A 25,827-nucleotide genomic window follows, 5' to 3' on the forward strand; every position below is an offset into this window, starting at 1 on the left:
AAAAATTTTTGTGAGTCCAAAGAAAACGCATGATTCCTGTTTATTCCAGGATGGTCAATTATTATCAACACACATTAGGCAGCAAACTGAGATTTTCATCCCGGAGTAGAGATCTGAACAAAGGCATCTTTTGTCTCAGGTGAGTGGCCTAAGCAACACCTATTAAGAACAATAGACTGTTTTAATTTTCTCATTAGCACCCTCAAACAACCCTTGAGCAGATGCCACTATGGAATAAGGAAGACACAGGAATCTTGTGATGAGAAAAGCATTCCACTCCCACTCCCTCTAGTCCCAAATAGATATTTTATTCTGTATATTTAATTCTCCCTCTATGTTTTGGGGTTTTTTTTAATTCCCTTTCCTTCTGCCCTCCTAGGAGCTCTGTTAGGTGACCTGCTTCCTACTTGCTCTGCTTTTTAGGCTTTGACATTGCAAAGGAGCTGGAGCTCAGTGCAGAGATTCTGCCTGTCTCTGAGGAGTTCTGCTGATTTTGGTGAAACTGCACATCAATACAAGGGTGTATCCTTATTGATCACAAAACTATTGTGATCATCCTTGTGAGAATTATTTATAACCTCGGCTTCTTATCATACACAGAAAATCACCCCCACCCCTGATTTAGGTGTAGAGAAAAAAGAATTATTAACATTCATTAATGTTAATGAAACAGAAACCTTGAAAAAATAGTGTCTAGCACTGGTCATTAGGAGCATCACAGCTCATTTCCCTTGCGCTCTCTCTCTTTGCCTCAAAGTATATCCTAATTACTGTAATGCATGTTTAAAAATACAAAACTGAACTTGGAACAACAGCTTTCCTGGTAGATACTGCCATGAGAAAGCCTAGACACAAGGTGTGTGGCTTAATTTGAAAAAAGAACAAATGAATACAGCTGATGTAATTAGAGAAGTCAGGAAGGAACACTTCAGGAATTTTAAGTTCCAAACTAATCACTAAGCATCCAAACATTTCATGAGAGATTTCTGCTCTATGTGTAGCACAACCAGCCATCACTCTCAGAATAATGTTACTGCAGACAAAGAATATAGCTCTGGCTTCAAATTCAAGAAATGAGACTGAAACTGCACTTGTCCCATGGCTCTGACTAGATACACTCGAGATCTCCAAACAGCACGAGCTCTTCTATACTGTATGGGCTATAGTAATGCCTTCAGATAATGAAGTATTATGGAAAGAGTTTCTGCTTCAGCAGTGAATTGATTTCCCCAAGTAGATTTCACTTGAGAAGAAATTGTCACCTTAAATGTTATCTGTGAGAAACAGCATTACTTTTTCATTTGTTTGGAGCGTGTCTGCAGTTTAATTAGGCACTGGCTCAGCAGGCTTCAAAGAACTGCACTCAAATTAACAACAGAGGCAAACTTTTGTTTCACATCCCAGGAACATCTGTCTGCATGGCACGAGTTTAACTCAGAAGTGAAACAGCAACACCATGACCCTCTGAATCACGGAAAACTCAAGACTTGGTTAATGCACACAGAAATCTATACATTAAATTCATTCTGATTCATGCAAATTAAGAACAGACATTTTTTATGACTTCACCCAGTCTTGACTTCATCTTCACATCATCTGCAATTTTAAGAACAATTCAGCTTAAAAAGGCTCCTGCTTGCTTGTTTGTATGCTCAAAACAAAATAACACATGGGTCAACTCTATCAACACATTGCAATAACCAATCTGTTTTGAGGACTCCTATTGTAACTTTGTTGATGACTACTACTCACCTTTTATCAAAAGGCATGTGTTTACTCAGAAACTGGATTCACTACAATGAATTGTTCTATTTCTAATGTCAATAGTATGTGATATCTGTGAAGTAATACACTTGTTTTTCTGAATATCTGTTCTTCCTTTTTTTGTTCTTTCTTTTATTCTTGACAGACATGCACTCTTGTCAATATTAACTATTCTTAATATTTCATAAGTGTGAAATCAAGAGAGACCTTTTTCTTAAGGAAAAAAATAGCAATCCTAATTAGCTGCCTATGCTACACAGAAGAAAAACCACAGAGGAATCCTCACAGATCATAATCCTTTTTCCATGAAGCTGCCCTAGCTTTGCACAATCATTTCAGAAACAAAGTATAAGGTCTTTTACTGCTTCTGTCTAGAAAAGATGATATAAGAGCTTCTTACTGATATGTCTCAAGGCAAATATCTTTGAATAGCTTTAGGGAATGTGGAATCAACCCCAAGTGTAAGGCAGTATTTAAGAGTTTTAGTTAAGAATAAATCTCTCAAGAAATATCCAAGCCCCACTCATTAAAATGTGCCTTTTCATCCCCAGCTAACTTGAGCTACAAGCAGGAAGACACTGACAAGGTTTGGTAAGCATGATTTGATACCTGCACTATCCACCAGCCCTCCTTCTTCCAGCCTTCTTGTTCCATTTGTAGCCACTTTTCTGTAACCCAGAGTTCATCTATTGTCCTTCATTACATGGCTTCTTCAAAGACTGCCAAACCTGAACCCAGACCTTTTACACCACACACAGTGCACCTCTTTTGGGCCCAGAGAGCCTCTTCCTCAGTCAACAGAGTCTGCCCAAGTCACTGTAACCTGCAATGCACTGAAAATCAATGCTGGGAGAACCGATTAGGCTTACTGAAAGAAGGAGTTGGGAAATCAGATTAGAATCACAGCAAGAAAAGGGAGAGAGTTTGAATCAATAATGTGCATCCTGTGACTTCAAGCCTCATCCTCAGCTATTGAATTTTACTTGTCAGCAGCACATCTATTATATCTAAATGCTGTTAGTTCTCAGGAGTCCCTTTAGTATTGCCCCCCTCAAGAGCAAGCCTAACCCTTTTGTTTGCTGAGTTAATATGTTTGCTTGGAGACTCACCTCAAAGTGCCTGGCAGGATTAGTGTTTATCACTCAAAGCACTGAGAAATTAAAGGGAAGGGATTATCACTAATAAAGCTGTTTAGCCTAGCATGGGCAGCCATCATAACAGTAACTTCCTTGAATATAAAGGAGATAATACCTTGGGTGACAACTGAGTGGATGGCTAACAGAAATGTTTGTTTTGCTGTGAGAATTACAGACCATTTCCCTTCCATATGCCCTGATAGTGGAGAACAAGCTATGCCTGTGCTTAACCAAGAGGCCTTCTGCATTTTCTCTCTCCTGCATGTCTGGACAGGTAATGCAGAACTAAAAGATTACCCTATTTTCATGCCAACACAAGCTCTGAGAACAGCTTTTCCCTAGCCTTTAACAAGCATCTTTGACAGGCCCAGTTTTACACAGGACAGCTGTTCTGCTTTGTCCAGACAAGGATTCTCTTTCCAAAATATGCAGTCATGAATAATTTTAGGATGAGGATTTTCAGCCCTGCTTTTTTGCTGTAATGACCCATTCCATTACAGTATCAAAGCAAAATTTACTGAAGGAAGCCAGCTCCTTGCTTCCAATGCATTTTTAAAAGAAAATCCTGTGCAGTCTCCCATATAATTTACATTGTAAAATAAAGGTAGACTGATGTGCCTGGCTTCCTTTCCACAGCATATTATCTACTTAAAGCACAGGCTAAGAAAATGTAACAAATCTGTCTGCCAAAATGAACACTGACCAGTTCTGGTTTTGACAAGCCTTACGGAAGACAGCCTTCATAGCTTTCATAAATTTTCAGTTTCACACAAAAGTAACAGAGATTTGCCTCATTAAAAAAAACAAAAAGAAACACATTTATATATATCTGTTCAATGTCCACAAGTCTTGAACATCTAATAATGGGCAAGACTTGAATAACTTAATATTTTTATATGTAAAAATTAATAAGCCAGATGATCGAACTTTGTCATCAATGAAGACGAGAACCAAGGCCAATTGAACAGTAGCAGTCCTGAAAAGGAACAACAAGTCATAGGCATGCATGAATTCATTTAATATTGTCATTTGTGATAAAAGGCAGTCATACCAACATTTTTTATTTTACTGATTTGGAAATATTTTGAATGGTGTATTTCTACATAAATGCATAAACATGGACATTATAGAGGAATAAATGAAAGAACATGAATGAAAGTTTTAAGTTCAGTTATCAAAAAAAGTTTATTGAACTTCATTCAACCCAATGATTTCAATCAGGTGAAATTTACCATTTTTTTTCACCACTACAACACCACCAGTTGTATAAGAATTACAGCAGTGAATGCTCATTGTTTCCTTTTTGCTGTGAGAGGAAAAGGTGAAGTTCAAATTTGTCATTTTCCTACCAGAAGTGTGAAATAAATAAGGTGAGTTGCTGAACATCCTGCACTTGTTACTTTAGTGACCTAAAGAAATCCATAAACTTCTAGGAAATCCAGACATCTGTAAAAAATACATAAAACCTGAGGTGACCACTAAAGCTACTTTAGTAGGAGTCAATCTATCCTGTGCAAGTGCAAAAAATACTATTATTATGATGGATAGTGCCAGCAGTCTGGCACACCATTCCCCTATGCCCTGAGACACGTATCCAAGTAGCCTTCACTTAATGCTTTTAATACTGCACATATTTCATATTTCTAATGCTGCACATATTTCATCTCTGATTTTTAGATTCAAAGACTAAAACTATGTCTCAGTTTCACAACTTATCCACATGTCATGTTAATGGGGACCAAATATTGAACAACTCTTTCATATACAAGAACTTGGTATAAGAGTACGTTATTCAACTTTACCATAATATACTTTGAAGATAACTGTGCTAAATAGATTTATCAATATCTATATAAATCATATCTCAAGCATGATTATAACTTTCCTTAGTGTCATACAGAGTGTCTTATTTGTCAATACAAATCAATATGAATACTGCAAGACTTTTGTCCTCTTCAAGGTGCAGAAGAGGGGGAATTGCCTGGAAAGTGTCTGCAGAGGAAGAAAAGTAGATAATCCAGTATTATATTCTGTACTTAAGTGTCTTGAGTCTTTCAGTAGCTTCCCTGCCTTATTCTGCATATAGTCCAAATCCTACCTTCTAACTGAATATACCTCTTCTGCTGCCAACTATTCAGAGTCTGCATTCTCATACTGCAGCAACTCACCAATACAACATAATCAGTTTGCCTATTCCATATAATCGTGAAAACAGAAGTGGCTAAGGCTTCTGGAAAGAACCTTTCTTTTGTTTATGATAAAGAAATGCATAAAGCAAGTAGAGAAAATGAAATGCATCTCCTATACTTTGTAGGAGCCCCAATGCCATGTCTGATCATTAATCTATCTCTAACTTGCAGAACTTTATAGCTTGCAGTTATTTTACACAGACTGAAAACCATTAATAGAAGCATCTCAAAGTTATCAGTTATACTAGCATTATAATCAAGTGATTTTGGTGTTGGTATAAATTTATTTTCTAAATCAATATTATATATTACACATAGCTGTCTTATTTCCAATTTAAAATCTAAGACTTACAATCCAAACTATAAATCCTCATCAGTTCAGCTGAAACAGCATCCTTTACCCCATATGCTCCATGTTTCACTCTTAATTACATGCATACCTCTGCATGTGCATGTCTGCCAAGGTAACTCTTTCCAAGCTTAGAAAAATGTCCTTGCTGAAAAAAATATACTAGTTTCAATATGGGGGTTATTTTCCATATTAACTCAGTATTTTAAAACTAAACTGGTCTCTGATATTGCCTTCATACAGACAAAAATATGGCTGTCAAATGGACACACTCAGTTTTGGCTGGTTTTACATTTTAGGCTCAAAAGCTTCTTCTGCATGTCTTCCATACCCCAGAGGACAATCTTTGGCAGTATTAGAGAGTATCCTTTAGCTGCAGGGAGTCTGGAAACAAGTCTGGGTCTCACACCAAGGACTTTTCAGCACTGCTGGGCTTTAAGAACTTCACACAGCAAAGGCATCAAGATAACTCAGAGCCTGAACATCATGAAAGAGCTAAGGAAAAGAGCAACTGGATTTTTGTTGAAGATTACAGACTCTGGCTGCTTCAGAAAACAGCAAGAGGACAGTTTGGGCTCTCAGATATTAATTGAGTGAAAAGAGTCTTTATGCTTATATCCAATGTTTTTCACACTACAGAAAAACCCAAAAACTTTCAGGTAATATCTGAATGAGCTCTTCATTAAAAACAAGAAAATAGTACTAACATTTAATGGATAGTTGCCACTGTTAAATTTATTTTCATCACTGCAAACATCATAGAAACTATGCGAAGTATATTTAGAAATCAAATATTAGTGGAAGACATAAAAAACATCCTTCTAGATATGTACAATTTAAAGGTATAATGCTGCTAAAGACTGTCCTGGGGTCTTTAAATAAAAATTGTGAGGTATTTCCTAAATTTCCCTATTTGATTTGCCTGCCTTTCAAGATCAATAGCAGCAATATCCTTTACCTTTTGAAAAATTGCTCTCATTCCCTACAATACCACCCTTTGGTTTGGACTGAGTTTTATACTGATAAAAAGAATATTTAGCTGAGTCTGGGCTGTCTTGCCCCATAAGACATAGAACAAGAAATCCCAGGATTTCTTGTCATTAAAAGGCTCTTTTAGATCCAATTGGATCTTTCATGTATATATAAATGAAGGTTATAGGTACATTGTCTCTACCAAAATTTTTTCCTACAGTTTCAATTACACATTTTATACAACAATAAAGTTCAAAATCAAAGCTGAATAGTGCTCCTCCTAAATAACAACTACATTTTTATACTATGCATTCAATTTTTGGTAGACTTTTTTCAATCTTTCAAATTGAAAAGTGTTATACAAATTTGATCTATTGTAACTATAAAAGAACAGTAAAGTAGCTACAGTTTTTCATAATATTAATTATCATATATTTATTACATTTTATGCTTTCTGAAAGATATAACTTTTCCTCATATTGCAGAGAAGAAGAGTTGGTTTATGAATACAAACAATATTTTTGGCTTTATACCTTCAGTGTGTCTGAAGCTTTAAACCTAGTTTAGGATTTTATTGAGCAGAATCGACAGTAATAATAAATCAGTGATTCTCCACTGTGCAAGGCCCCATCTGCACCAGGGACCTAAGGAGGGCTGCTGAGAGGCAGAATAGCTACAGCACTGGACTATTGAGAGAAATCCCACTGTTTAGCTGTGGGATAACTGTAATAGCTGTAATTAGCACACTGCCCTGTGGATAATGAATTTTATTCACACCTGGGTTTTGACCCTGTAAGGTTAGAAGAAAAGTGGCAGCAATCCTCTCTTCCTGCCTCCTGTCTTGACATAGAGCCTACGACTGAGTTGTGTGGCCAGAATAGCACAACTGAATCCGTCCTAGAAACTGCCTATTTCTGCAGAATTGTAACAGTAATGACTTTCAGGTGTTGTCCTTCAGGAATTTTCCGGAGAAGGAATTTTGTGCAAAACTATACATTGTAAAAAATATCCCCTCTGGACCACATTAATAGTCACTGCAGCAGTTTCTGCACTTTTCTATGCTAGCAGCTGAGATCTCAGAAGGTAGGAACTTTCAAAAACTAATTTGATATTTTCCCTTTTTTCAAAAGCATACTGTTTATAAATCATGAAGGAAAAAAAAAAAAAAAGAGAAAGAGATAAAAAGGCAAATAAATGCCAGTTCTTTAAATGTTAAATGTGGAAAAACCCCTCAAATAATGTCTTAGCTATAATCTCTCAGCTCAGCAAATAGTCTAGTTCTACACAATTGAACAATCTTAACAGGTGAATTCCTGACTGTACACTTACTCAATTTAGGTTGAATCCTTATTTTATGCTCTTTTAAAAGTCATGAACCAAAATAAAAAGTGCAATTAAACTTCCTCTTGTTCTGAAATTGCTGTAGCTAGCAACCTTCATTTGTTCTCAAGACTTTCAGGGCAGAATTCCCTAGACACTTTTGGAAGGTCTACATAAAACTCAGTCTTCAGAGTATTATAATTCCATCAAGTACTAGAATACAAAACATTAATGAATGAAGCTTTAGTCAGTGCCCTTTCATGCAAAAGTAATACAGATACAGATTCATCAGAACACCCCAGAAGTTTCTTCCTTTTTTACTTCCTTTAGTACCTTTTCTATTTCCTGTTTTCTTTCCCTTCACTGTTAACATGTAATTGAAATACAGGCAGATCACACATAAAAAGACTCCATGAGCAGCACAATTTTTCTAGGTACTTAGTCAGCCTGATCACTAATGCTCAGAAAGATGTGAATTAATAGGGTTGTTCAGCATCTAGAAGATCTGGTTAATCAAAATCCCCCAAAAGCCTGAATTCATTTCACCTGTCTTTGGGAACCCCTCTCAGTCACATGGGAGTCTCCAATGTGCTCTGCAGAGATCATCTGGTAATTTCAGTGGATGAATAAACACCTTGCTCATACCACTATCTCCTTCACCAAATATGGAGGCTGGGGCAGTCACACTCCTAACTTGCTACTTAAGTTCTTGAAGATTCCTGGGGCAAATGTAGATCTGAATTTCCAGAACCAAATCCACTGGAAAATGATCATTTTTATTTCTTAACTGTGTAAGATTGACCTGACCAAGAAAATTTCTACCAAAAAGAATAGGGCAACTAAGAGGAATATCCAAAGAATTCGAAATTCTGACACTCTCACCTGGAACTCATCATGGTCATCACTGTCCTTGGCTTTCTTGATTAAGAGACAGAGTTTTTCATCCCTTCTCACCTTCAGAGGCACATTTCACAGAACAAGAAGCATCTATGCAATATTCCTTTACTCCTTTTGTCTGAGCACCAGGGCATGAAAGACAGAAATTTAGTAGCAGCAGCTCTCTTTTGGGATACAATGACAACAAGGTGGCAGTTATACCATCAAAGGTCTTTTCATCTTATTTGAGACTGACTCTAGCCTTCTTTCATTTCCAGGACAACAGCTAAGGCAATGAAGGAAAATTACTGCTTTTTCTCATCCTATCATCTTCCAGATGTGTAGCTGCCTGCGCACTTTGTGGCAATAGGAAAAAAGTAACTGCAACCACTGGGAATTTTTTAGAAGAAAATGGATGCTGTTTTCCAAAACAGGCCCAAATGCTGATGTTCCCTTTAAAGACACATTAGTAGTGTTTACCCTGAACTACAAAAATGTTATCAAATTACCAGAAATTAGGTTCTGCATTATGTAGCAAACAGCTAACCCTACAATATGTAGTTGTAATGTATTATTTCATAAGAGTCTTCTACAAAATATCTTGTTTGTCAAGTTCCCTTGGTTGCATAAGCAGTGATAAGATCCGGTCTTTTGCCCCAAGCACCAGGCAGTAATGATATCATTGTCATCTACTACTTCTGCAACTGCATTAGCCTACCTTGAGGATTCCTTCCTACACTTTGGGCATGATAAGAATTCTCTTTTGGAAATAATCTTTAAGGACCATCAACACTTCCTTTTTTAAGAAATAAAAGTCCCTTTTTACCCACTTTTCAAGGCTGCAACTTTTAAAGCTAAAGCTTTCACACACTTCTTATTCTCCAGCTATATCTATCCTGTCAGCTATATTTATCCTGTCTATTCAAATCTCCTGTCTATTAGCTTTTTGTCAATGGAAAATCAGGAGCATATCAAATTTCAGCCTAACACTCCTTAGAAGACATTTGCCAGCATAACTCAGCATATGCTCAGCTTTATCCTAATAGAGAGCAGGCAGGAAAGTTTAAGCTTTGGTAATAACTATCTAAACCTTTTATCCACATATTTGCATGGAGCATATCTGAACATCTAGGCACCTCCTATGGATCTCTAATCTCTTTAATTCAAATAATTTTCATGGTACGTTTTACATTTTTACTTTTGTCTCATGCTGCATACACACAGAAGCCTCTCAAAATCTAGGCAGCCCTTCCACAAACCAAATTAAAGGAAGTTGTGTTAAGATGATAACTGGTAGTTTAGGAAAATCAGCTGAGACTGGTAAAGGCTCCAGGGCTGGTAAAGCACATCCCACTCAGAATATGTCAGTGTAATCTGACTAACTTTATGTTCCTTATGTTTGTTTTTTTTAATCTGAAAATTTAATGAAATAAGAATATGTTCAGTGATCAGTAAGTTCACAGAATCATAGTGTCATTTAGGTTGAAAAAGACCTCTAAGAACTGTGAGTCCTATGAAAAGGTGAGGAAGTACAGTATTTATATGGCAAACATCTATATGAAGATATGCTGATTATTCCAATCACTGGTTTTAAAGAGGAGCAGATTAAAGTCACAATATAATGATGAGTAATGATGAGCACAAAGAGATATTCCTCAAATGAATAACTGATGTGAAATTGTCCTGCTCTGAAAATTCAATCTGTAAATTACTATCACTATAATCATTGTTAGTATTTAGGTCACTTGTACTAGCAATCACTTAGCTGAATAAATAAACCTGAACTTATATTGCACTCAAAACTGGTTTTAGTTGTCCCTGTGGAGTCACAGAAACTGTTTGGAGGGGCACGGAGGGGAAGAAGGGGCGGATCTGTGGTGGAACAACATGTTATTAATTTTAACTGTATATAACTTAACTACCTAAATGTTTAGAAATCAAAACAGAGCCAATACAACATAATTAGCATTAAAATTCTAAGTAGTAAAAACATAATACTAACTTTATTTCTCATTTAAAACTTACACATTTTAATGGCACTTAGTGGACTTGCTATATGGAAACACTGCATTGTAACATCTTCACAAAGCCATTTCCAAAATGTAAAAAAAAATCCTTGTAAGTATTAATTTAAAAATTACTGGATTTCTATTCTCTTTTGCTCTTCTAAAAAATAGAGACAAAATCCAAGGCCTACAGTATATACATGCTACCTTTTTAATTAAAAAATAATTTAAAACAGTCACGGGAACATCTCCTTGTTTTGTGGTAATGTACTGACAGTACACGAAATCCCAGTTAAGACCAAGATGGGCCCTAGAAGAATGGCTGTTAGATTTATTAATAGAGGTACATTTCTCAAAGGCTTCGAAATTATTTTCCTTACAATAAGGAGTGATAAATAGGTCAGCAAATGGATACTGAAATAATTTCTGTAAACCAGCCAGAAAACCTTCCAGTGACTTCAGCAGATTTTGAAACAAGCATTCAGATCTTAGCTATTATACATTTTCCACATCTTTTCAATGAACAATGATGTCTTTCTGTTCTGAAAGCCAAATGTATCTTTGTCTTTTCTCTCACAAAAGATCAGAACCCTATAAGAGCCATCTGGACTGTTTCTTTGTATGGCTGTAGATTATGCAGATACAGACTTCAAACACAAACTGCAAAAATCCTATTGTAGCAGCAGCAACTGACTGGGATCTTCATCCAGGAGTGCTTTGAAGTCAAAGGAGCTGGATCAGGCCCTCCATGTGCCTTGCACAGTAAAATGATTAACCTATTGTGGCAATTTATACATGTGATAATTACATAGCTGTTACTTTATGTCAGCTTTCTCACATAAACTCTTACCTCCAAGGCATGCACCCATGGCCAATGAGAAGATTAATGGTTTCATAGGCAAGTTAACATCTGGATCTTTACTCAGATTGAGAAGCACTGGAATCTGTGGTCCAAGAAGAAAAGAGAGTGAATTAGTAGACATTATCCAACCCTCAGTACAACATAAGTTCATTAAAGGAGACAACTAAAACCACCAGGAAATCCAGAGTAATGGGGGGGAAGGAATTTTTTGTTCTTGATGTTGATTTCTCGATTAGTTTCTTTGCATCATATACTTGATCTATACTCGCTTTTCCCAATGACTGTGCTAGTCCCATAGCTGAGGAGAGGCTACTGGCATTAGGCCAAGCCTGACACAAGTACTGCTAACAAAACTGAAGCTGTCTTCAGGCTTTTAGTGCCTTCCATGAGACCCTTCTAGGTCTACAGGGAACTGACAGTGACTATAAATCAATTTCCCTTTAATTTCCTGAAAGCTAAAGGACAGAGATGTGTCTCCTCTTCATCGCTGGAGATGACGGTAAAAGGTGCCCAGACCTTCACAGTGAAGATGGCTGTAGATCATGAGTCAGTAATCAAAAAATTACAAATCCTTTTTGTAATCAAAAACATCTGATCCATTAGGGGAAAACTGAGAAAACTCCATGTGGCAGGCTTCTAAATTCATAAGCAGATCAGAGTTATTTTACTTCTTATTTCAACATTTTATTTACCACAGAATGTGGAGTTAGTTCACTGGGAAATATTTGCAAATGGTTTAATGCCAGCCAGCAGCTAAGAACCATGCAGTTCCCATCTCATACTCCCCCACACCTCCCCTTAGCAGGAAAGAAGAATCAGGAAAAAATATGAAACCTTATGGGTTGAGATAAAAACACTTTAATGATTGAAAAAATATTATAAAAATAATTAATAATTACCATTATAGTGAATAAGATGATGATGATGATGATTTTAATGAAAATGAGAGACAGATAAAGGAGCACAATGGAAGATAAATAAATTATGTATAATACAATTGCTCACTAACTGCTGACTGCTGCCCAGCCCATCACTCAGAAGGAACTGGTGACAACTGGACAACTCCTCACAGTTTCTATACTGAGTGTGTCATTCTATGGTATGGAACATCCCTTTGGACAGTTTGTATCAGGTCTCCTGGTTATGCCTCCTCACCCACCCTCTAGTTTCTTGTGCTCCTGCTCCCTGGCACAGCATGGGAAAATGAACAGTCCTTGACTTGGCATAAGCACTACTTAGCAACAACCAAATCAGTGTGTTATCAAGATTATTCTTATGGTAAATCCAAAGAACAGCACTGTAGCAGCTATTACTAAGAAAATTAATTCCATGCCAGCCAAAACCAGAACAGGCAGTTTTATGAATTTAATTTAATTGCTTTAGCAAATAAAATAAAATTAAAAAAAAAAAACAAACAACAACAAACAAAAAAACCTGAAAAGTGAAAGATTTGTAGGAAGGCATAATAGACTTCATTAGGAAATTGGTATAGAGCAGGCAGCCTTTCTAGCCAGATTTAGCACCAGTTCTCAGCCAATAACATTCTTCAAAGCTAAACAACCACCTTCATTTGGAGAAATGGTTTGAGTTCAACATAATTTTGTGACCACTTGGTTTGAAAAAATAGTGTGATCAGTACCTGTAGAGAGAAAGTTACTGGGGAGAGGTGACAATATTATTCTCCTGTTTTTAACATGTTCAGAGGTTTATGGGACCAAAAGAGAAGGAGAAACTATAAGAAAATGTAGAATAGTAAGACATGATGCAGGAAGAGATTTGAGAAACTAACTGTGATATATATTTAAATTAATGCTTTTTCAGAGTCCAGGAGTTTCAGTAGGGAATGGAGTGATGACTTTTAATCCTCCAGTTTGTCATTTTAATGTATTTCACAGTTCACCCTCAAGGGGTATGATCTCTCCTGCTTCCTGAAAAATCCATTCACTTTGATGGCTGAGCAATGCTTACCTTTATTGACTGCATGTGTTCTTTTGGTATGGAGCAATTTATAGGCTTTATGAAGAATTACACCCCTTTCCCCAGTCCTCCCACCAGTGGTGATACATATCCCTCTTAAAACCCTCTTATTGATTAGCCTAGATAAGCTAATTTCTAAACAATTATTCTTTAATTTTACATTGCCTGAAGATGTCTGTTTCTATTTAAATGCCTGAAGATAGCCCAACATGCCCAACATCTTGTCTGTTTTTTGCATGAAACAGTAAAGATGTTATTTCTCATCACAAACTTAATTTCTCTCAAACTGTCACAGCTAGAACATGATATGCAATACAAAATTAAGTTATATTTATTTAAAAATAACTTAACGGTTCAATATTTCCAGTTGTTGAGGTCAGTCCTAAAGCTGTTGCCAGACAGCTGCTTTAGTGAAGAGCAAATAATGCCCCACACCTCACCAGTGCACCAGATGTGCAGAGAAGAGACCAGAGGAGGAGTGCTGGTACTGCTCTATCAGTAAGCAACTCCTCCTGGGATGAGCAACGGACTCATAGAGTGAAAGCCTCTCAGCTATTTCTGCTTTCCAAAGACAGCACTTGTATAACTAATTGCACATACCCTCATTGTACCAGAAGAGTAACTTAAGCAAGTTACCAGATCCTATAGCTGTGCAGTGCAGAAGAATTCAGCAGGTCAAGAGAACACTAGTTAATATTCAAGGATCACCTCCTCCAAATTCAGAAGCACAAAGAAAAAGTCAGGCAAAAATTCCAGGAGGCCTGCATGGATGAAAATGGAACTTGTGGACAAACACAAACACAATTAAAAAAACAAAACCTTACAAGGGGGTGGAAGCAAGGACAAGGTATCCTGGGAGTAATAAAGAGAGATTGTACAAGTAGCCAGCAATCAGGTTAGGAAAGCTAAAGCCCTGACAGAGTTAAATCTGGCCAGGGACATCAAGAGCAACAAGAAAAGCTGCTATAGAAACCTCAGTGATGAAAGAAAGGAAATAGGAGACCTGGTTATCTGGGACATGTGGAAATAGCTGAGGTACTCAATAACTGTTCTGTCTTGGTCTTCACCATCAAGTGTTCCAGCTACATTGCTCAAGTCAGAGAAGGCAAAGGTAGGGACTGGGGGAATAAAGGACCACCTGCTGTAGGAAAAGACTAGGTTTGAGACCATTCAAAGGAAACAGATGGTGCCTAAGTCCATGGTGGCTGCTGAGATATATGTGCAGGTCCTGAGGGAACCAGGTGAGGAAGTGACTAAGCCACAATGCATCATATTTGGGAAGTCATGGCAGTCTAGTTAAGTTCCCACTGTTTGGAAAATGAGAAACATAACCCTCAGTTTTTAAAAGAGAAAAAGAAAGACCTGGAGAACAACAGGACATCCAGTCTCACCTCAGTACCTGGCAAGGTCCTGGAGCATATCCTTCTAGAAAGTATGCTAAGCCAAATGGAAAACAAGGAAGTGATTGATGACATCCAACATAGCTTCACTAAGCGTGCATGGTGCCTGGCAAATTAGATGGCTTTCACCCAAATTGGAGAGGCATGGATCTGATGGACCATTTGGTGGATTAGAAATTGACTAGATGATCTTACTTAGAGCTGTAGTCAATGGCTCAAGGTCTGTGTGAAGCCCGTTGACAAATACCATTCCTCAGGGACTGATATTGGGACTGGTGCCATTTAACGCTCTTGTCTTCAATATGTACAAAGTGTTCAAGATCAGGTTGCATAGGGCTCTGAACAACTTGGTCTAGTGGAAGGTGTCCCTTCCCATGGGAGGAGAGTTGTAACTGGATGTTGTTTAAGATCTTCCAACCTTAAGGATTCCATGCTCTTATGATATTGTCAGGCTTGTGTATTTGTGCAAACTGCCTGTGAAACAGCAATTCACACCGTTATTTTAGGGACTCATTACTGCTCTGCACAATGGGACTTCACACACTTTGTTAAGAACTGCCTGTGGCAAAGATGTCTTCTGTGAAAACTGCAGAGAATAAGCATTAATAGAAAACAAACTATTTGTATCTTCCCAAACTGCTGATGATTGCCCTGTCTCTGCAGATGGCTACAGCCTAGTCTTGCACTTTTACTGGGCAGTGAAATGCAGGACATCATGGATCACTCTGGAAGGGCAGAGGGCAAGGAAATTCCAAATATAAATCTGGCATTAAGAACATGAGATACATGCAAAACATTCAGGACTGCAAGAGAAGAGCATCCAATAGTTTTAGAGACAATAAACAGTGGGCCAAAAATTACTTTCTAAGACCTGTCAGAGACTAAGTCACCTTGTCAGCCAGATGATTCATGAAAATTCTTTGTTGCTCTATATTGAGGAAATAGTATCTAAACTCAGCTAAAAGAGGGATTTACTGTGGCTGTCTTTTTACTTCCAGTAATATAAGAAAAATATAAACAGATGGCTTCAGCATATATAGCTGATAAAACATGTCAATTAAACTAAAGAGCATGCCGGCAATAACATCATGTCACTTAAAATTCTAAGGGCAGAAATTCATGGCTATTTGAACATGACAATTCTAGGAAAGTCCAGGCCTTAAAAATTAGAAAGTCTGCCTGTCAAAGAATGTCATTGCAAGTTTTGCCTGCTGATAAAGGAAGAAAAATATCAGAGGTTTAATAGAATGACACAGAGCATCAATGAAGCACCAATACATTTATTCTGCAGACAAAAAAGCTGGATATGCAACATGAAAAAAATGCTTGTCATTCAAAAATTAAAATGTGAGAAATATAATAGCCAAGCTCCTGGTTTATTAATTTTTTATGATAGAACATTATCTGTTTTTTAAGGAATTCCCAGGTATAACTATATATACCAGATTTTCAGCTTGCAACACAGATTAGATTTGCTGCTGGCAACACAGCCTTTTACATACAGTCAGAGTTCACAGAGTTTCCCATAAAGTATTTCTCAAACTCAAAGTCTGGGACCCTGAAACTGTAAAAGGACCCTTTGCTGAATGTTCACAAGTCCACGGAGCATGATGGTATTCATCCCATAGTACTGAGGAAGCCAGCAGATGTTGTGGCAGAACCCCTCATGATCATCTACCAAAGGCCTCGGGAACTGAGAAGGTCCCTGCTGGCTGGCAGGTTGTCAGTGTTATTCCAGTTTAGAGAAAGCATGAAGAAAGACCCAGAGAAACACAGACCTGTTGGTCTAACCTCAGATCCCAGAAAAAATACAGAAAAGATTTTACTGGGCACCACTGAAAGGCATTTAAAGAGCACTACACTCCTCAGACACAGCCAACAGGGTTCACAGTGGGGAAGTCCTGCTTAACTAATTTGATAGCCTTCCATGATAAAGTCACCATCCGCATAGATGAAGGGAAGGTAGTGAATGTAGTTTTTCTGGATCCTAGGAAGGCTTTTGTCACTGTTCCTCACAGTATGGTCTGGCTGTGGGATGAGCAGGTTTGCAGTGCTCTGTGTGAAGTCCTGGTTGAAGGGCAGAGCCCAGAGGGCTGTAGTGAATGCAGTTACAGCTGACTGGTGACCAGGAACCAGCAATGGTCCTCAGGGTTCTAGGGCCAGCTCTGCTCAAAATATTTATCTGACTATTTAACAGTCTGAAAGCAGGAGCTGAATGCACCATTAGCAAGTTTGCTGATGATATTATACTGGGAGTTGCTGTTGTCTCTCTTGAGGGTTGACTGTACAAAAGTCCTTGAGCGTATCCAGAGGACAGCAACAAACAGAGGAGAGCAACCGGAAGGTGTGTCCTGTGGGGAGCAGCTCGGTCCAGTTTGGAGACAAGAGGGCTGAGGGGTGATTTCATTACTCTCTACAGCTTTCTGGGGAGGGGAAGTAGAGGCGGATGTGCTGAGCTCTTCTCTTGGGATCCAGTGACAGAGTACAGGACAATGTCTCAGAGCTGCATCATAGCACATTCAGACTGGACATTAGGAAGCATTTCATTACTGAGAGGATGGTCAAACGCTGGGAAAAGGTTGCCAGAGAGGTGTTCAGTGCCCCAAGCCTGCCAGGGTTTAAGAGTCATTTGGCCTATGCCCTTAATAACAGGCTTTAGTTTTCGGTCGGTCCTGATTTGCTCAGGCAGTTGTACTGGATGATTGTTGTAGGTCTCTTCCAAGTGAAATAATCTATTCTATAATTCTACAATACTTTTTTACAGCATATCTTACTTGGTGACAAGAAGTGATTGATTTTCCTATCACTTGCAGATAGCTATCACAGTTGTCAGGCATGCTTATGCAAAGAAATGCAATAAACACTCACTCATGCAGACATATATTTAATCAGGAATCTGGATTTTCACTTTTATATTTAGAGTGAAGGGGAAAGTCTTGGGATTACAGTTCATTGGGAAATTTTCAACCCCCTAATCTTGTTTGGGGGCAGTTGATTCTTTGCATACAGGATTAATTATTTGAAACAAGCAATTAGAAGATATTTCAAAACCTATTTTGTCTTCATGCAGTTCCAACGCTCTATTTTAATTTTTTAAAAAAACAGAATTTTGGCAAGGCAAAAACAATACAAGTGCTCAACCTATGATGAGCTAAGTGCACTCAGAAACTCATCCCATTGTTTCTCGTAGGCAATTATCTTTGTACAGCATCCTCTGTAGCAAAAAATATGTGCTGTGTTCTGCTCTCTTCCCAGAGTTTTCAATTTGGCAACTTCAATACACGAATTCCATATGGTAATGACATTTTGAATGTGGTTTACACCAGATTTATGCTTGTCTAGAGCAGAGAAGAATTTGACCAACAACAGTGTTGCACTGAAAAGGTATTTTCAGGGCAAGGCACTTCAAATAATACATTGATCTGATTTTTGTAATTTCCAAATATTTTAATAAGAGAGATCTTCTCCATGTTGCTGAAGGCTACTGAAAATTATTGGTATGTTCTCACTGTTTAAATAAACATACAAATATTTTGCACTTTAAAGTATACCCACCTTAAAATAACTGAAAATATTTGTGTTTTGTTCTTATGGCTGCAGATAATGTGTTGTGTTTTAAGATAAGGAAGAATCCAAAATTGCCTACATAGATACATAGAATCGCTTGAAAATGCTAAGAATTTCTTCTAGGAAACTAGTTTTCTTATTGGTTTTCATTATTTCAAGTCACAAAATAGTTTATTTCCTAGAATTCTGTGTAATGCTGGCTCATATATATTCCAGTTCCTTTTTCAAAATATCAGTCTACAGTTTCCACTTTTCACACCCTCTTAAGTTAACTGTTAAGTCAGCTATAAATTTTAATGTTGTTGACTCTGAAACTTTAAATGAAGCAGGCAAATTTATTCAAACACTTAATAAAGTGAAACTTTTAGTCTCAAGATCCATTAATTAGGCATTAATATTTTTTCCTCTTTTTTTTTTCTACACACAAAGCAAGCCATTATTAATCTGATTATCTCACTAGTACAAACACAGAAACTGAAAGGAAATTTTGGACAACCATACATCAACTTGATTTTTTAAAGGAAACACAACATCACAGTAACAGAGCTGTTTGCAGGTTTTTTCTGTTTTGATTCCCTTCAGCTACACACCTAAGTCAAGACTCAGGCTGCAATGGAATTTTTTATTTCTTCCATTTCTCAGGTAGTTCCTGGGTCAAAACACTACACATAACAGAGAATTGAAAGAGTTCACATCTACAGTGCCTTCAGCCCAGAGGGGCAGTCACCTCACATAGAAGACAGTCCCCCCTCAATCCATTTCTGAGTTACTACACTGATTGTGCAGCCCATCTCCTTCCCCTCTTCCACGTCTGGACAAGATGCACTAGATATTGTTTTAGGAGATGAGTGGAAGACCTTATCCAACAGCACAGAGGCAGTGTTGGGGACATCTCATGTAAGAACTGATGCCTGTCTTGAGGCTTCCCACCCCTGAAGGAACAAAACACTAAAACTTTCCAGATGCTGTTGCCACTGCAGTAGTTTTTTCCACAGTCAGCTGGGGGCTCACAATCAGAAGAACTGGGACTGGCAATACTGCCAGTATTCCTGGCAATAGTGCCAATATTCCTGAAATACGGGACAAAAATCATGGTATACTTGTCTTTCTAATGCAGAAATGATACTATTAGCATCCTTGACTGTGAGCTGCCACCAGGCCTTTTATCATTATGATAGTTAAGGAATTCATGTACAAGTCAAACAAGCATTATCCTATGAGACTGCTTTTTCTTAACTCCTGGTCAGTGGCAAAGCCAATGTAGGCAGAGGTCTGTGATGTCATCCTCCAAGCACTTTTGTCAGTCATAGTACACAGCTGGTATCTATGAAGCTCACACATTTTTTTGCATCTGAAGGAGGCTGATGGATTCCACATCCCTAGCCGGTACCTGGTCCATCAAAGCTATGACTAATGAATATCTCAAGAGAGATTGACCCATTGTCACAACATTGTTCCCCACTGAAGGAGACTTATGGAGACCTGGAGGAATTCACTACATGTGTCTTTCGCTATTATGAGTGCAGGCTCCTTTGTGAAGCTGGAACCTTTTCCAAGGAAAGGACAGAATCATTCATGTCACGGCTATGTCACAGCAGGTGCCCCATACTCCTGTATCACTAAGGAATGTCAAACCAAACTCATATATAGAAGTCCCTGATAAGTGAAAAGTCATTCTACAAAAGAGTTGGGTTCAATATATTTAATACTCCTCATCAGAAGTTCATAACTTTGACACATATACTGAAAAATAGCCTTCCAAAACTAAATACTGCTTGTTATAAGAGTAGGACCAAAGTACTAAAGAATCAAAAAGAAATTTTAATGAAATTTTAAAGATCTAGAGACTTAATTACTTAGAAACATTCTGTAAGTATTTTTTAGTGCAAAATGACAAAAACTAAAGTGCAAGCTTATTCATCAAAGTAGATGAATCTCAACTCTAGTTTGCCAAATAGCTCAGCTAATGACTGCTTTTACGTAGGTGAGAATATGCATGCATTTTTCTTCCTGTCTCTTCTCTCTGCCTATTAAAAAAAAATAATCAAAAATTGTAGCAGTCTCTTAGGTTTATCCCAGAACAGAATGAGAAAAATATTAATTTGAAATAGCTTAAAATGTTGACAAGGATCCCCTCCTGTCAATCTGTATTTGCCACGCTCAAAGACACAAAAGAAATGGCTTTCAGGCATCCCAAAGGATTCTTGCACTTCAGTCCCATTTCCCAAAACATACTCATTTCATGGTGCTATTTGGTATTGCTCCAAGCCAATTTTTATAGACTAGCTGAGTATGAGGCAAAAATCTTCTAAGTGAAGATTTCTGCATTATTGCTTGATAGTCCTCAAGCATTTGCTGGGAGGTGACTCATCCCAAACCAATCCTTCCTTTCATGGCTATTGCTTGCAGTCTCTTGTGGTTAAATCAATACAATTTCACAGGAAACACCACAGTAATCAATGCAAAGTGCCATATTAATATATATTTATAGAGTAGTTACAAATTTGCCCAATTTGTCATACGACCTACAAGAAGTGTCTTAAACCTCGGCACAGGTTAAAAGTGGACATGACCATCCAATAATGGACAAAAAAAATTTGAAGAAAAGATATACTTAGCTGAGAAAGAGCTGCAACAATGAAACACTAACATGGTATAATGAATGAATTATCACACATTAAACAGAGAGCTTGATTGAATAAACCTATCTAAGCATGCCCTAATTTGTTCTAATTTGATACTTTTCTGATATTAAAACTCAGCTGCTGACAAGCATTTTTTATGCTTAACATAATTAAGTGTTGTTTAAACTAATTACAAAAGTAAGGTAGCAATAAAAGTTCAGGTCTTAAAAAAACATTAGCATAACTACTCAGCATATAGAGTAAAAACATTGATAGCAGTGGATGGATAATGACAGTTTTCATCAAAAAGACAATTCTATTTTTCATGTATGTATGTGGATATAAGAGGAGAAAATGCAAAAATGCAGCCAAAATAACACCTCTGGTCCTAGAGTTATCTGCAGCAGCCGGTGTAAATGGCCAGCTAGATACCTTAACAGTACGAGTTAGTTTCTAATACTGATTCAATCTCAGAGGATGAAGTAAGCTACAGCACAGCAGAGGTAAAAAAAAAAAAAAGAAAAACCAAGCAGTAAATTGTAACCAGGAAGTTCAGCTCCCTTGCTAGCACCTGGGGGAGGATGTGCAGTGCTGCACAGACCTTACCATCGTAGCTGTGAATGGGATGTTGTCAATCACAGAGGAGGCCAAAGCAGACACCCAGAGCACTAAAATGATGGCCACTGCCAAGCGCTGATCCTCAGGAACCACCTGGAAATGAGAGAGAGAAAATGAGAACTTTGAGATCAGTGTTGCTCTGTGTGTCCCCCACGGCAAAATTGCATGTTCTTTACAGTTTAAATTTATCGACAGTTATTATTCCTTTAGGCTCTGAGATAGGAAAGGCATCTTAGATAAAATAGGCTAACATTTAGTAACACAATTATGGTTCTTCTTCCAAGAAAACATGAACAAATAGAAGTACAAAGATTGATATTTCTAATACTCAGATTTCACACAAAAAAATACACTGTGAAACTATGAATTTTGATCTTAAGTTGTTTATGTATTTTTCACCTTTGTATTTTTGGAGTTTTTAGACTACAGAAAAAGCTTCTCTGTTGCATTTATGGTATGTTTATTCTGGCTGTAAACAGATATATGCATATTAAATATCACCCATGCCAAAGTATCACATGCTTTCTCAATATTCCTGATTCAGGAATGCAATCCTTAACATCAAATTCATAATAAAAGTATTCTTTATTGTTCTACTGGAGTAAAACTATTTTTCTTAACTGTTAAAAAATATGAATATTTTAAACATACCTTTATTAACAAAGCAGTCTGCTCTCCTATATAGTCTATTAAGTGCAAATGAGCCAAGGCCTGGAAAAAAAAATACATTGATATCAACTAATGAACTGCATGATGTACTTACTTTTTTTCACTGGATGTAAGAAAAGGCATCAATTTTTTTCCCATTTACAAGATATTGATATTCAACTCATGTAGCTTCTACAGAAGTAATTTTAGGCAAGAAAAGACACAGCAGCAATTGGTGGCTGTGTTTGCAGAAGCGAGTAATGGTTGTACTGAATTGACTTGTAGTGTTACTCAGGAGCATGGGACACAGGATCAGAGAACGGCTGAAATTTAAATTTGATGTTATTCAGAGGATACATGTCTTCTGAAAACCTGAACACAACTGATTTTAAACCGCCTTCCCCAAACCCACAATATAGATAGATGTATATCATGTGTTTCAAAGGTTGGATGAAATCAGGCATCTCATGCTCAGTCTCAGATGAAGAAACAGGAAAACAAATTATGTTTGTTTTATGGCCTTCTCAGACCCACTGAAAAAAAAAAACCAAAACCAAAAACAACAACAAACATACAACAAAAACTACAAAAACCAGTATTCGTCTGATAAAACCAGGACTTGGAGATCTTGGATGAATGGAAATTGGCAGCATCATCTGAAAGGCAGGAAATCCATCTCTCCAAGGCCCAAGCTTGGCATGTAAACTAAGGAGGTGAGCCCTGTAAGCACTGACCCCAGGACAAGGTGGATCAGAGTGCTCCATCCTTGTCCTGGGGTGACTTTATGATACTGGTATCCCCAGTCGTCTGGTTTATGTTATATATTAAGTTCTGCACCTTTAAGACTGACTCTGAGAGCAAGAGAGGGGGGTAGAAGAAGCCGCAGTTTGTGTTAAAGAAAACATCACTCCCACACATCTCGCTCCTGGACTGTGTTGTCTGCAGCACGGACAGACAGCGGGACAGAGCTTCTCCCTGGTTTTTAGTTAGTTTTAGCTAGCTGAGGCAGAGTTCCCCGGACCTTTGTTTTTTCCCTTTTTTCTGGATCTGTGCAAGCCTGCTCTGGACTGAACACCCAGCCAAACCCCGGGAGCTCACAAGCCTGTGGCCCACCGGGGCCTGGGCCTCGGCACTTTCCAGCGCCGGAGGGACTGATAAGAACCTGAGCGAGCCGAGCTACACCACATGAAAAGGACTTTTCTTCCTAGATTTGCCACCCCATCGAACAGCAAGATTACTATTTATTACTATTATTTAATATTACTCAATTTCTGTTAAATAAACAGCTTTTTCCACTTCTCTCCAAAGAATTTTTTTTTTTTTTTTTCTCTCTTTTCCCGGACCAGAAAGTGAAGAGGGGCATTTCCCTGGGGAAATCCCCATTTGGAGTTTTCCTCCCTAATTTGCCCTAAACTAGGACAATCCTCCCTGTGAGAACCATTCCCAGTTGTACAGGACATTTAGACAGCATCCCGTGGTGCTACCAGAGATGAAAAAAGATAGGAAAATTTTATTCTGGTGGTGCTAACTCTGATCTCTCCTTGGGCACACAGAATACAGGCTAAGACTTCACACCCAAGAGCAGTGACCTTTTCCTGCAAGGTAAAAGGGTGATTTTAACTCATGAGTGCTGGCCTTTAATTCACTTTGGTTTTGTTTTCTTTTCTTGTAGGCATGAAGTACAATTTTCAAGTCTAATAAGTTGTATCTATTTTATGACTTCTCAGTTTCTCAGGGGAGAAAATCACATAATTTTTGGTTTAGCCTAGACCATGCTGGTTGGCTTGTTTTCATTTTTTTCTGTCAAGTAAAATAATCAGACAGCCGCAGTATCTCACTGACATCAGTCTCTCACAGAGGAGAAGTCAGCATCCACACAACACAGCTCCATATAAAGCCTCCACCTAGCAGTCAGACAGAGCCCTTCAGAGACTGCAGTGGGAAAACACACATTCAACTCCCAAGCTGTCAAATTCCATGGCAGGTGCAGACAAAGATCCTAATGGGTATCGAGTGGTGTGGGACACTGTCTTGTCAGCACTAAGATGCTTTCATTCAGACTGGCAATTCCTGTACCTGCAGCTCAATTGGACATCAGCTGAATGATAGTGGTTTGGGTATCACCACATCGAAAATTTGGCCCAGAAATGTTATTTTTTTAATAATACATTGAAAAAGAAAAGATTTCTGTACAATTGAGAATACAGCATGCAGAAAACAAGCACCAAAACTTTTAAATACGTGGACATACCCCTTACACCTTAAAAAAAAAAGAACATTTTTTCATTACTTTGGCTTCCCAGAAGAAAGTTTCCTAAGAAATTATTTTTTGTTGCTGATTTTAAGTTACCATTTTCTTTCTAAGCTGTGCTGCTTTATCAGCTCAAAGGTTATGACAGTGACTTTTTAAAAGAATGTAAAAGCAACATCCTTAATGAACAGCAATAGTTTTTTATCATTGCTTTGTGTTCACACTTCAAGATAAACCTTTAAAGAGATAGTTGTCAGCAATTAGAGCCCAGATTCACATTCAATTAATATTGCTGCCTTATTAATTATCTACTAAAAGGATGTATTTTATTTCAGTAAAACTCAAAATTCATTCTGGAACTGAAGAAAAAGAGGTGTTCAGGACACACACATATCACTCCTGCAAGAGAGCCCGCAGGTAGCCCATCTTGTTAGAGATGGTGACAATATTAATCACAAAAATAAATTTAGGATATCTCTATGATCTCCAGGCCAATCTCCTGCAAGCACCTAAGTACAAGTCAGCAATTAGTACCCTGCCACTGTCCTCCCCTGCATGTAAACTGCACAGAAGGTCTCCTGGATATTCCTGTGTCTTCTAAGAGGAGTCATCATTATTGCACTAATTGGTGTCTGCAGGCATACTAGTTCCTGTGGGGCAGTTCACAACAGAGCTTTTCTGCAGAAAGAAATCATGTGCCATTTTAAAACAAAGTCTGATTTATGCATAAAAATTTTCATTAATCCTCTTGTGGACAGTATGTCATGATGACTCCTGTAAATAAACTCTGCCTGAAGGAATTAAGGTAACATGTCAATCTCTACCATAAAACAGAACAAAGAACTGTAATCCTTAGAGGCATAGGGACTTATTTTACAGACAGAAGAAGCAGAAAGGTTTTTATAGCATGTAACAGCCATTTCTGGATAAATACTAAAAAGACATTTGTAAAGATTACCCAGGGGACACAATAGAAAACAACAGAGCTCTGAAAGATTTCCAAGTTTTTCATTGTAAAAGATGAACCAGGCTGGACTGATGGACCCCGAAAGGCAGAACCTTCAAGAGTTCCCCTGTGGTTCAGGCACTCAAATCACATCTTCCAAAATGTCTGGAACTCAAATCACATTTTCCAAAATGACTTGCAGCCTAAGTCCCACACAGGTTTTTAAATGTACCTTGTAATAGGAAAGAGAACATTTATAGCAATAGGAAACTGCTTCAGACTGGGAACTAACCAAGCTGAAGGATCACCAAGGGTGAGCAAT

General features: G+C 37.8%; 1 protein-coding gene across 1 annotated transcript in view; it reads right to left on the reverse strand.

Annotated features, from left to right (window-relative positions):
• OCA2 (OCA2 melanosomal transmembrane protein) overlaps positions 1-25,827 on the reverse strand; it is a 185,928-nt gene that overhangs the window by 41,084 nt on the left and 119,017 nt on the right. Inside the window, exons 21-23 of the mRNA XM_058850116.1 lie at positions 22,312-22,371; positions 21,649-21,753; positions 11,463-11,556 (exon numbers count right to left, since the gene is read on the reverse strand). Of these exons, the coding sequence (XP_058706099.1) occupies positions 11,463-11,556; positions 21,649-21,753; positions 22,312-22,371 (259 nt within the window). The remainder of the gene's footprint in view (positions 1-11,462; positions 11,557-21,648; positions 21,754-22,311; positions 22,372-25,827) is intronic.

The sequence above is a fragment of the Poecile atricapillus genome, chromosome 1 (genome assembly GCF_030490865.1).
Source record: "Poecile atricapillus isolate bPoeAtr1 chromosome 1, bPoeAtr1.hap1, whole genome shotgun sequence".
Taxonomy (NCBI): Eukaryota; Metazoa; Chordata; class Aves; order Passeriformes; family Paridae; genus Poecile; species Poecile atricapillus.